General features: G+C 41.4%; 1 protein-coding gene across 1 annotated transcript in view; it reads left to right on the forward strand.

Moving 5' to 3' along the window:
• adcy3a (adenylate cyclase 3a) overlaps nt 1–13993 on the forward strand; it is a 67267-nt gene that overhangs the window by 44239 nt on the left and 9035 nt on the right. Inside the window, exons 14-20 of the mRNA XM_028471114.1 lie at nt 3406–3683; nt 3765–3846; nt 4369–4527; nt 4596–4742; nt 9683–9796; nt 11266–11392; nt 12380–12504. Coding sequence (XP_028326915.1) covers nt 3406–3683; nt 3765–3846; nt 4369–4527; nt 4596–4742; nt 9683–9796; nt 11266–11392; nt 12380–12504 — 1032 coding nt within the window. The remainder of the gene's footprint in view (nt 1–3405; nt 3684–3764; nt 3847–4368; nt 4528–4595; nt 4743–9682; nt 9797–11265; nt 11393–12379; nt 12505–13993) is intronic.

Raw genomic sequence — 13993 nt, forward strand, 5'->3', positions numbered from 1 at the left:
CACAGTGCATTAGTGAATTGATACAGCGTGGCTGCTACAGCTGCTACGTTCTCTAGGTAGTGGGCGGGATAACACTACAGTCAGGATGACAGCGCTAGAGACAATAAAGAAACTTTCTTTTGAGGAAAAACGACAGCTTTTAAAAGATGGGAGACCAACACCTGAGCTACCAGACCTTCAGCAAAGGTAAGGTCAGATGTTTTGTATTTTTCACAGTTAATGGTACAAAAGGAAGGATTGGCTTTGTGGATGCGCCTCACTGAGGGTGTCATTTTCTCCATGTTTCTGTTGTCAACAGAAACAGATACACTACCATGTCATGAGATGTATCTTGTTGGGAGAGTATGGAGGCTATATTAAATAATTGTTTGTTTTTTTAATTGTGTTTTACGATGTTGATTTTGTTTGATTAACACTTGCCAGCAGAAACATATGACATTGTCATTGGTGGTCTCGATTTGCAACGTGCCTACCCAACCCTAGTGGTAACGGCACGCCACTGGTGACAATCGAGCAAAAATTGTGGGAGCTTTAATAGGTTTTACAGTTTCTGAATGTAGCATTGTGATGGACTTCTTCATTTGCAATAGGTTTAAATGTACCAACTTTTTTCAGTGTTGGGGCTACATTTTGGTGAATGTTGCAAATCTGTAGCACATATGGGTAACTTGTGGGATGTGGAGTCCTGTAGAGAGATGCTCTGAAGTGTTTTTACTTCATTCTTACTGTGATTTGTTGTTTGCCCCAAAAACTATGACAATGTGAATTCCCAACATATTTCTGGTTATTTCACTGAAAGTTGCAGCAAAATGGTGGATGATGATTTTGGAGTTTATGCGGAAAAATCTGAATTTGACCTAAATTGAAAATCTTGCGGAGTGAGGTGATATCACGGGGAATACTGGGAACAAACTCGAACAAAAATGGAGTTGAGCCAATTACTGTCCTCCTTGACTGGTGAAGAACCGTTAGAAATAAAAACACTTCTATGCATCCGTCTACACATCCCACAATGCATTGCACCAAACTTTTCTAACAGTGTCAACAAGAGTGTTTACAGAGGACATCAAAACAATTATTTTTCAAGCAAATGATCTTTGATTTATTGATCTATGAGGCCTTCATTACGTCTCTATCTGAAACAATGATTATCAGCAGCGTTAATGGCTGCTGAACGCAGGCCAGGCTCAGATACAGAAATGTGGCCCAATCCGCACTCTGAAAGAAATAATACTGGTCACTTTAGGCAGCTCTGTCATGATCCTCACACACGGAACATATTGTAACAATGTAAATGTCGGTAAGCCATCTTGAACTGTCAAAGTCAGAACTTCCAAAATCATTGCACGTCTACTAAACATACTTTACTTATCCTGAACAACAGGGATCAATGGGTTCACACACATATTCACTTCTACGCTCAGTATGGAGTCTATTGACCACACCATAAATGAAGAAGTTGATCAGTTGTTATTTCCAGTGGTTTAGTGCTTGCTTTATTATCTCCCACCACAAAGTGTGAACCGGGATATAGGTTTGAGCTCCGTCCGTCTGTGGGTCCGTCCGAGTTAAAGGAGAGAATTATTTTCCTTTTTCCGTTTTTTTTTACTCTGTTCGAGGCATCTTCAAAGGGGACAGCTTTTCTTAGAAACCGTTTAAGATACGATAACCAAATTTGCTGTGTGGCTTCAGGGTATCAATACCTTGATGGAGTTTGAAAATGACAAGTGCGCAAATGTTTTTTCCGCAGTTATTGCCCTTCTTCCGTTTTTCTTTACTCTGTTTGAGGTATCTTCAAAGGGGACAGCTTTTTTTAGAAACCGTTTAAGATAGTTTGTAAATTTATATTCTGATCATACCTGTCAAGTTTTGGATTTGAAAATAAGGGAAATGTTCTGGCGCCCACTACGAGCCGCCCCACCTGCCCAACCAAGCTCCAGTATCCCTTATATTTTAAGACAGGTGTACAGGAAATGTAAAATAGCCACTTGTAAACCACTTATTAAATACAATTATGTGATTAGAATCTGGTAGGTCGACCTTTATTAACATTGAAATGCTGTGAACATTCCTAGTATCAAATAAAGTCTGACCAGAGAGACAATTCTGGGTTAAATTTGCTGCTGCTAAATGCCACACAGGGACACAGCTGATCAATATGTGCACATAGAAATCCATCTAAATGAGCTTTACATGCACAATATTTCACATATATATATATATATATATATATATATATATATATATATGTGAAATATTGTAGTTTTCTATATCGCCAAAATACATCTTGAATCTTGATATATCGCCCAGCTCTAATTCCTAAATTATAAAACAGCCTAAATAACAACATAAATGGGTATATGAAGAAGATTTGTTTATTTAATATACTCAGTTTATATACAAGTCAACACATTGTATATTTACTGTTAATTTCACATTGTTTGTCTTTAAGTTAGACATTAACATTTTATTTTCATCCATCCATCCATCCATCCATCCATCCATCTTCTCCCGCTTAGCCGTTTCCGGGTCGCGGGGGCAGCATCCCCAGCAGGGAGGCCCAGACTTCCCTCTCCCCGGCCACTTCCTCCAGCTCTTCCGGGGGGACCCCGAGACGTTCCCAGGCCAGCCGAGTGACATAGTCTCTCCAGCGTGTCCTGGGTGTTCCATTTTATTTTCATTATATATTTTATTTTAATTTCTCATGCTCACTGATGTGGTTCTCTAGTATTCACTAATGACTTATTAGACACATTTATTACAGACTTTACATTATTTAACACTTTTTTTAAAGCGCAGCATATTTGTGGCACTTGTGATTGGCTGATTTTTCATGGTGACTTACATGTTCCTTCCGCTCTGGGAGACGTTAAAATCTCAGTTATTAATCTTATAGAAAGTGTAACTGCGTCACATCCTGCTGCTCTTTAGGAAGATAAACTTTCTGTCACATTTTACAACGTATTTACATGAGTTCTTGGTTTTTTTTCGCCGGAACGTCTTCATCCATCTCTCTTCTGAGTTGTTTCCTGGTTTGTTGCCGCTGTCAGCACTAATCTCGCGAGAGCTGCCATTTCAGGTGGCAGTTCTCACGAGGCTAGTGATGGCGATCAGTTTACTAAGGCATCTTTTAATTATTATTACATTAAAATACGGGATATATACGGGAAAATACTAATACGGGAAGATGGCGGGAAAGAGGGGTAAAATACGGGAGTTTCCCGGCCAAAACGGGATACTTGACAGGTATGATTCTGATGTGATAATATTTTTTTATGTACAGTATATATCTAAGTTCTTAGATTTAGGATGTTTAGGAAAAAGTTGTGTTATAATGACAACCAATCTGGGTCAACCGATCTTGATGACTATGTCTTTTTGTTTTCCTGTGTCTCTGTTTTCCAGCTGAGTTGTCTGCCCAAGATGTCGGAACCATCCGGTGCTACAGCGGCTCCATCCTCGCTCTCCACCTGGTCCAGTCTGGAAGGCTGTTTAAACAACCCAAAGTACTACAGCTACATCGCGCTGCTAGCGCTGGTGGCCACCACCATGCTGGTTCAGGTCAGTCACATGGTGAAGCTCACACTGATGCTGCTCATCACCGTGGCCACTGGCTTTGTAAACATCTACAGCTGGAAGGACATCTTTGACCACTATGACACGGCTCGTTTCCAGGACTACAGGTAAATATCAGCAGCATTAGCAGCAGCCAGGACGCCGACATATGTGTTACTGCTAAAAGATGCTACTGTCGTCTGTTTCAGGCCTTTCCTGGTACCCTCCAAGTTTACCATGACAGTTATGATCTTCATTATGATGGTCAGCTTCTATTACTTCTCCAGACATGTGAGTTGATGTGTTTATAAAGATTACTGATGATGTTTTGTAAGGGTGGGACTATTCGTTGTTGCCGCTTCTTTTTATTTATTTACTTATTTTTAAATGATTAAATTTTTGCCACATACAACACAAAGACAGAGACATTTACAGAAAAACTTGATGGGGACTCCACCCAAAGACCTCCTCTATACCTCCTTTTTCTAATGCTGATGAGAATTTTACTAATGTCGAATCACATACGATCACATGTGTGATGAAAGTTGCCTCTACAGTGGACTAACATCTCTGTGAAGGTTTCCTAGTCCTTGTTCCATTTGCTATCTTCACCTAATGAAGGTCAATGAGTGTGGGCAACCTGCTGTGTCTTACATTACTTTGTAATGTAATGCATACATTTGTAAGCGTGGTATTAACTGTAGCAATAATGTCCATGTTTTAAACCCACCTAAAGGTTTCCTCAGCGGGCTATTTCTGTCAGTTGAGCTTCCTAATCACTGTAGGTTGAAATAGAAATGTTCTTATCTGAAGGTGGAGAAGCTGGCTCGCACCCTTTTCCTGTGGAAGATCGAGGTCCATGAGCAGAAGGAGAAAGTGTATGAGATGAGGCGCTGGAATGAGGCGCTGGTGACCAACATGCTGCCTGAACACGTGGCCCGACACTTCCTGGGTTCAAAGAAGAGAGACGAGGTATGAAGTGTGAAGTTTCCCCTGCGTTTGTATCAAATCCCTGAGCTAATCATGTTGTCTTGTTGCAGGAGCTCTACAGTCAGTCCTACAATGAGATCGGAGTCATGTTTGCTTCAATCCCCAACTTCTCTGACTTTTACACCGAGGAGAGCATCAATAACGGAGGCATCGAGTGCTTACGATTCCTTAATGAGATCATCTCAGACTTTGACAGTGTAAGCTGCTCATTGTTCCCTCTCTCTTCCTGTCTCTCTTAAGTTACTGGCTCTTTGCAGACCTTTGTAAAGTGTAAGGCCACCTAGTGGACTGTGGTGGTAGCGTAGCTGGACTCTGAGGTGATTTGTAAAATATGGATCAACAGCTTTGAGGATTTAAATGTGTGTTTATTACTACTTCTACTATTTCTACTTTCTTCTTCCTCTTCTTCCTATTAGTAAAGCTTTGAGTTTTAACTAGTAATATATAACAGTAGTAACATAATTTAAAGGGGACATATCATGGTTTTAAATCCTTCCTTTTTAGATATAAATCATACAGTTGTGGTCTATATAAAGCGGAACTGCACTGCTTGGGTCTGAATTCCTCATTATTATAGCTCCACAGGCCCCTTTTCTACCCCTTTTCTGATGTGCTTCTAAGAGCACCTCGTTTTGGTGCGGTCTCTTTAAATGCAAATGAGACACTTCATACCCCGCTCCTCTCCAGGTTCAACTCCACCCTGCTCGGCCATTTTTTTAGTTTGATAGAAGCGATATGGCTATGTAGCGGCGCAGAAAAAGTTTATTCACACGTTATTTACACAATGTCAACAACGGAAGACTTGTCCATCCAGCTTTACATGTTTGCGCCAGAGTCTGACCCGGCGGAGCGAGATGAAAATGAAGATGATGAACCTGCAGAACCCTAACAAGTGAGCTAACACAAGCACCGAGCTAACGCTAGCGCCAAGCTAACATCACGAAATGCATTTTAATACAGTCTTTTCGGAGACAAAAACGGCAGAATGAAATGACTAATGAAAACTTTAGACTTAAATTAAACCACGTAGGCCATATCATCAAGGATCTAAAACGAACACACAGCGCTAACATATGAAGACGGTGCAACTGCTAATGCTAACAAAACAATGACAGGGATGTCTTATCATCACACTTTTTAGCATTATTTACAGCTTACCGAAGTGCTCTGTTCGTAGTCTCCAAAGATAGAAGGCATTGAACCCTCAATCAGACAAAGTCTTTCAGCAAATCCTTCTTTATACTGGTGGAGGTTGCTGAAGCAGTCATCCTTGAAGTGCTTCGCGCACACAAAAATGACCTTACCCACAGATGTGGGTACATTTCCATGAAAAACAAAACTCAACCAGGCACTTTGAAAAGGTTCTGATGCTGGGAGACGGTGTAATGAAGCGTGTGGGTTACTACATCCAACAACTGAACATTTTGACTTATCCTCTCGTAACTTCTGCATCCTTGAGCTTGGACTACAAAATAAAAGCGAGAAATAAAAATGGCGGATTGCTCGAAGTGTTGGGCCTGGATTCGATGTCCTAATTTGGCAGTTCCGGTGATGTTATTGTTCAAAAAACGTAACAGAGAATCGAAAAATCGAAACAGATTGAAAAATATGACCAAAACAGAATATAAAGATATCAACGGAGCACCTGAAGAGAGTAATTTGAACTTTTCTGTACTTCTAAACAATCTAAATATACATCAAAATGCATTTAAGGGCTAAAAAAGTGGATTTAGCATGATATGTCCCCTTTAAGTCTACCAGTTCTACTAGTAACACAAAATTAGACAAGGATTTTACTAGTTTGTGTGAGTGCGCCAAAAACCTTTACTACAGTACTATTAGTAAACTCAATATCTCACTAGTAGTACTAGTAAATTGAAACTTTATTTATTTATTGAGCACTTTTAAAACTTTATGTTACCAGAGATGTTAAGAGTAGAAGCACTGTTACTTGATTGACATTGCACTCAGTAAGTCATACATAAAATACTCAAGTACAAGTAAAAAGTTGCTTAATTAAATAGCAATAGCAAAGTTAAAGATACTAATTACTTTCACCCCCCACGGTTATTGTTGGTAATAAATCTTCCCACGCTTCCATCTCATGTATAAATTTAAAAAGGAAGAGACCAAATCTTGCACAGTCTGAACTTAATTTATTTTAAAATCAAATAAAACCAATAAATTCAGTTCAAAATAAAATAATTTCCAGAATCTAAGTATAGCTAAATTTATGAACTCTAAAACTGAGAAAACAACCTCCATTCAATGCTGTTTTGGCACTGTGCATTACATTTCATCTGATTGGTCGGCTAGTATGTGAAGCATTTGATTGTTGTCTGGTCATTTCATTTTTTGTTGTTTCCCAATGTCCGTTGATCATTTTATTTTATTTTATTTATTTATTTGTATTCTTCTTTGTCTGTACGTGCTGTCAGAGGTCAACACTACAAGAAGTGCAATCTTTTTAAGACAGCAAGTTATGTTTTGTTATTGCAATTAAATAAATGAAACTATTTTTTTGCATAATTGTAACCATCACCAGCCCTCTATAAGGAAGGGTAAGACATACTTTATTAAAGGGAGGATATAAAAAGAGAGGACAGTGTTACACATAGGTGAGGGGGAAGGGAACAGGGAGGAGAGACTCAAGGTAAGAAATGGAAAGGGTAGGGAAGAGTTGATTATTTTAAAGTGAGAGTGAGGTGTGAAGTTGTAGTTGTGCATATTGTGCTTATTGTGTTTTGTAATCAAGCCAGTCTGGTGATAAGTGTGGTACAATGTTTGAAAGCTAGCATGATTTTGAATGTAGCCTCCCTGACGGCTTCGCCTTTATCCCCCTCACCCCTCCCCTCTGTGCTCCGTCTCATTCACATGCACGAGCGCCGCTGCTGCAGAATAAGAGATAAGAGCTCAGCTCATCGCTTGTATTGTGTAGAAACTTTGTTGTCTCTTGTCTCATTCAGCAGTAAGTAAACACTAAACTTTACTCTGTTTTAACTCAGTCAGTGGTGACGCGCTTTCAGTGTGAGCTCGTGCATGCGAGGGGTCGAGAACGAGCAGGGAGGCAGGGAGACGTGATTGGTTAAAAAAAATGCTTCGTTTATTTCCATTGGTCAAAGTTATTACAGGTTTACAGCTGCTACAGATGACAGATTTTCTTCATTCCTTTTTCAGGGCACATCTTAATTTCTGTCAGGACATAAAGAAAATTTCAAACAAAACTTAAAAAGTGTATCTGGAGAAACTCACCTACCCTAGCTTTAAGTATAATGGTGGTGGCTGTGGAGAGAGGGAAGGAGTAAGTGGTAATACCTAAAACAGGTATTTGAGATCAAAGACGTGTCTAAGGTTAAGCCCAGTATAAGTTTATCCAACAGTCCAAGGCATGTCAGTGCATTGTAGACCAATGTATGTGCAAGAACCACTACTGCAAACCCAAGCACTGCCCCGGGCCCGAAGATGCAGCCAGGCCAGCAGAAAGAGCGGGGGCCAAGGAGCCCCAGGCCACCCCCCCACACCTAAGCAGCCCACCAGATGCCACCAAGATCCCAAGACGTGATGCAGCAACCACCCCCCACTTGCACACCCGAGAAAGCCCCAAGGAGCCGGGACCCAGCGCACCCCACCACTGACCCCAACCCCAAGGCCCCCCGCCTACATCCATCACCCACACCCCCGCACCCAACCCCTCTAGGGAGTGCCCAGAGAGCCCCCTGCCCAAGACCCCCGCAGAAGAGCCAAGGCCCATGTCCAGCAGACGGCCAGAGCAGTGGCGAACGGGCAGCCAGCGCGCCTGCCGGCGGGACCAGAGCCAGCAGGGACGGACCTCAGGCCAGAAGGACCCCAGCTGCCTAGGGCATCAAGGGGACGCTGTAAGTCACCCCGCCAGCTCCCAGGCACGCCGCCCGCCCCGGAAGACACCAGTGCATTGTAGACCAATGTATGTGCAAGAACCACTACTGCAAACCCAAGCACCGCCCCGGGCGCAAAGATGCAGCCAGGCCAGCAGAAAGAGCGGAGGCCAAAGAGCCCCTGGCCACCCCCCACAACTGAGCAGCCCCCCAGACACTTCCAAGATCCCAAGCCATGACGCAGCCACCGCCCCCCACTTACACACCCGAGAAAGCCCCAAGGAGCTGAGGACCCAGCGCACCGCGCCACTGACCCCAACCCCAATGCCCCCCGCCAACATCTACCACCCACAACCCCGCACCCAACCCCCCGAGGGAGTGCCCAGAGAGCCCCCTGCCCAAGACCACCAGCAGAAGAGCCAAGACCCACGTCCAGCAGACGGCCAGAGCAGGGCCGAACGGGCAGCCAGCGCCCGCTGGCGGGACCAGAGCCAGCAGTGACCGGACCCCAGGCCAGAAGGACCCCAGCCGCCTAGGGCACCAAGGGGACGCTGCAAGTCACCTTGCCAGCCCCCAGGCACGCCACCCGCCCCGGAAGACCTCTGCCAGGACCGGCCCAGCCAGCAGGCCAAGCCCACAGGACCCCAAGAGCCCCCCCACCCCAGCCCAGCCACAATCCAGCAGGACCGAACAGCCCCAGACGACGCAAGGACAGCAGCCCAGGCCCCGCCGCCCACCGGACAGTGCAAGCCACGGGGCAATGCCCCCACTGGTGCGTGACTGACCGACGGCCGCCACCGCGGGAAGGGGCACACCAACGTTGATTACTTTAAAACAAAAAAATATAATTTACTCAGTAATGGGTTGTAGAAATGTAACAAATTACTTTACTTTTTTTTAAAACTTACAAGAAAAATGACTGATTTAGAAATATACTCAAAAAAGTACAAGTACCCTTAAAAGTAACTTAATTACAGTAACGTGAGTACTTGTAATCAGTTACTTTCATCTCTGCATGTTACAAAGTGCTTTCCAAAGTCAGCTGTACAGTTAAACATTAGTTCAGCTGAATTAATGTCCATCAACCCTCACTTATGCTGATCAGGGTGCTGATCTAGAGTTTATTGCTGCCCAAAGACCAGTCAGTGTTTGTAGAAGAGTTTATTCCAAACCTCTTCCTGGTATGAAATCATATTAGTATCTTTAAGTCCAAACTTACCGTGTTGCTGTCAGAGAAATGTTGTTAAACTGAGTCCATAAGAACGTTGCTCTCTCTTCCTCAGCTGCTGGATGAGCCTCACTTCCGCTGCATCACAAAAATCAAGACCATTGGCAGTACCTACATGGCAGCCTCAGGAGTCACACCTGATGTCACCAATGGCTACGCATGTATGAAGGTCAGCTCAGCCACTTCTACTTTGTGTTTTTACTTTACTCAATAGACATCGTGTTGTGTTATTAACCGGGGGACGGGGAAACATGAGTCAACATGAGATTTTCATACTTATTTTAAAGCTGCTGGAGACGATTATTGTTTATCAGATAAAGGCATAGTGTAGGCCTCATTGATCAATTAAACAACATTAACATTTGCTCAGAAAATAACTATGTAAAATGTGGTTAAAAAGTTTTTTTAATCTTCACTGTAAACTGTGATTTGTTGTGTTTGCACTAAAAACTGTGACAAAATGACTTCTAAACACATTTATGTTGCTTTCACTGAGAGTTTTAGCAAAACAGGTGAATGTTTATTTTGGGGGGTCAGAGTGAGATGATAGCACTGGTAATACTGGGAACAAACTTGAACAAAAATGGAGTCAACTGTTGGTCAAAGATAAACTCCACGTTAGGTCTTTATTTTTCCAAGAAAATCCGTAACCACAGCGTCCAGATACAAGTTACAACAGAACCACTCCCAGTGAACAGGATGTGTACAACATGTGCCCAGTAAATGGAGCGCTAGAGCCCCCTAGCTGTAGGGCATGGAAGGTGAACATAAAACCTAACAAACTAATTACTGTCCTCGTCTGGAGACATCACAGTAAGAATGACGTAAAAATACTTCTATGCATCCGTCTACACTAGGATTCCACATCCCACAATGCAATGCACCAAACTTTTCCAGCTATGTCAATAAGAGAGTGGCAATTTTAATGTTTGACATCTATTCTTCGAGCAAATGATTTTTGATTTATTGATCTACACTATGGATATATCTATTTTTTATTTTATTTTATTTTTAAATCATCGTCTCTAACAGCTTTAAACATGATCCATGTGCACCAAACATATATTCCACTGTGACAGTGATGACTTGGTGCCCAACTCTTTCTTTGACGACGCATCGAATGGAAAAATAACTAAAACCAGAGTGGCAGAGTTTAGACAGCAACAAGGGATCCTTGAGATTAGAGGTTCAAAAAACAACAAAGGTTGGAAACCAATAATACCATCGTGTATATCCCTTTTTTTCTTCTTTTTTTTCCCCCTTTTTCACATACTGTATTTTTTCCTTTTTTAGCCTTCCTTTTTTCCCGTTTTTTATCTCGACAAAAAAGAAAAAAGAAGTGTATACTGTATCCCTCATGGTTGGAGATGCTGGGTATTTGATTAGCTGTGTTCCTACAACATCATTCTGAGTGAATATCTAATTATTCATACATGTATTACTTTACTTCAAAGTAATTAAAGTTAGGTCAACAAAACAAAAAGGCCTGATGATAAATGATTAAAAGAGGTTAAAAGGCCTTAGAAACAAAGTGTGGAGGCAGTTTATTGCTTAAGGCTGAGCTTGGTTAGTCAACCTGACAGTGAATAGTTTGAGTGGAGATGCTTTGAAAAGCGTGACCTGTGTCACTTCCCACAGAGGGAGGAGCCATCCGACAGGGAGCGCTGGCAGCACCTGGCAGACCTGGCAGACTTCGCTTTGGCCATGAAGGTCACCCTGATGAACATCAATTACCAGTCCTTTAACAACTTCATGCTGCGCATCGGTAGGTGTTGCCATGTTACCACTTTCAGTCTGATGGAATCATAAAACCATAGAATGCTCATTTTACACTCCTTGGCAGATTTTTGCAATTTTATTTCTGAGAATCGACTCAATCCATTTTCACCTTGGATTGAATCTATGGGCTGCTCCTTCAGCCCATAGACTGTAGCCGCTGTGCAAGCCCAGCCTTGAAAGCCAATCCTTATCCCTAAGTTACAGGTCAACTACTGTCTGCATGCACAATCAGTGCTTGTGGCCACTAGGCGCGTGAAAGTTACCGGTCTAGTGCCCCTAGTGGCCAAAGGTTACACAGTGTGCCTTTAAATAGGTTATAAAAAAAAATCTCAGCTTCTCTAAACCTCCTCTTCAATGCAAACACATTTTAGCTGTAGCCAGATCAGAAAAACTTTTACAATGGAAAGTTGCACAAGACCCCAAAATCCATGTTTGTGCTCAATGCCAGAACACTAGTAATCCATCCATGAAGTATTTTTACAATATTATGTCTATCTTCATATTACATTTTGCATTTTGTTGTTGCTTTTCACGCATTTCTGCTCTGCTTTTCAGAGCATGATCTTATATGGGTTGTGATGTAGAGAAAGTGGAAATACGATGTTAAATTAAAGCTTACGAACAAACAGAGCATCATTTGGAACTTTTATTACTGCATTTTAACATTATTTATTACATGGAATAAGATGATGTCAAAACGGGTGTCATGTGCCCTTTAAAGCTCATTTCTACTAAAATGCAGAGATGCTGCTGTGATTTTCTATTCATAGATCTTTTAGGATAAACTAAAGAAAAGAGTAAATGTCTTCTGCAGTTAACAATCATTAAAGAAACCTTAAGTCGAACGTATAATTTGGTGTTTTTTGCATAGTACTTTTAACTTTTTAATCTACTTGCACTGCTGACTGCTGTTGTGCCTCAGGTTCATGTTCAGTTATCAGTGAGCTTTAGCTTTATTATCTCTCTCCCTCAGGGTTGAATAAGGGCGGGGTGCTGGCAGGAGTGATTGGGGCACGAAAACCCCACTTTGACATTTGGGGCAACACTGTGAACGTGGCTAGTCGCATGGAGTCCACAGGAGTGATGGGCAACATCCAGGTAGATACATGTGTTTGTGGAAGTCGATCATGTACTAAACATCAACTACCATAGGTTCATTATTAGCTAACTAAAGCAACACCTTAAAATTAAAATGCATTTCCTAAATCAGGGCAGAAGAACAACCTCTGCTCATGTTGTTTGGACACAGAAAACCAGATTGTTTGAGGTTTTTTATTTATCATCTGTTCCCATTTATGTTGCTGACTAATGGGGAAAAACTCATATTGAAATGAAGCATTCTTGTATACTCAGCACTAGTCTTAATATCGCATTTTAATCTTTTAGTTTTTTTTCTTTTCAGTGAAAATTTAGTTGGTAGAAATCAGTTTTTTAAAAAGTCTCATTTTTGTCTTTTTTTTAAATTTAAATGTTACACTGTATTAGATTTTGTAAAATTGTTTGTCATAGTAATAAAAACTCAATTGTTAGCTTACTCTATTTAGTAATTTAAACTAAGAATGTAGCATTTTATGTCAAATTGCAAAACATAATCCTGTTTATTTTCTGTAGATTTGAACAAATTAATTCTAACCTGCATAATAAAGCTCAACTCTAATCAGATCCAACCATTAACCTTAACACGGGCTGGGGAAGCTCAGAGCGTTGTAGCATCAAAAAATACCTTAGGCTCCAATGTATAAACAGCAGCCGTGGATGGAATTCAGCACTTTCACAAACATTATCGACGAGGATGTTCAAATATTCAGCGATTAAGAGACAGATCAAATATTCTGACTGAATCTTTTGATTCAAATTTTAATAAACATTTGTTTTCTTTGTGGATTAAATAGTTTGCAGTTTTCTTCTTGTTTTTTTCCTCTGGTAGCTTTGGTTGCTCTTATAGCAACTGAACAAATGTAGCATCACCCCCAGTTTTCAGCTGCTTCACTGTGTGACAGCCTGCTGTGTTTGAAACATTCACACATTGGGTTGCGGGGTTGTGGAGGTGTGTTTGAGGTTTATTTGTGCTGTGAAACAATCAATTATAAATAACGTTTTATTGATCTGATTCAGCCGCTCTCTCTCTTTCTCTATTCACTCTCTACCTCGCTCTACCGCAGTTCACACAGAGTCTCCTGTAGCTGCTTTTTCTGAGTGAGACGTGATGGTTCGTACACTCCGCCGTGGAGGGCGGGGCTTGGTCATCCAGTCGACTAGAGTTTAAATTTGAGTTCAGGGATTTAATTGTTAAAAGGTAAACAATAAAGGCACTGAGGATGGTTTTAAACCAGCTTGTCCGACCAGTGAGCGTAATCTTTTACGTCAGTTGATAATTAACAGAGATTTAGTTTTTGCTTTTGTTGTTAGTTTTCCTTTAATTTACGTTCTTGTCACACATTAGTCACAGAATAGTTGTCGACGAAAAGTTTTAGTTTGAGTTATTGTCGACATAATTAACTATTTCAAGGTCCAGTATTGCTATTTTTCACCCATCTCCATTTGTTCTAAGAACCCCAACAACATAGTATTTGAAGTTTATTTTCCC

The sequence above is a fragment of the Gouania willdenowi genome, chromosome 16, assembly GCF_900634775.1.
Source record: "Gouania willdenowi chromosome 16, fGouWil2.1, whole genome shotgun sequence".
Classification (NCBI taxonomy): domain Eukaryota; kingdom Metazoa; phylum Chordata; class Actinopteri; order Blenniiformes; family Gobiesocidae; genus Gouania; species Gouania willdenowi.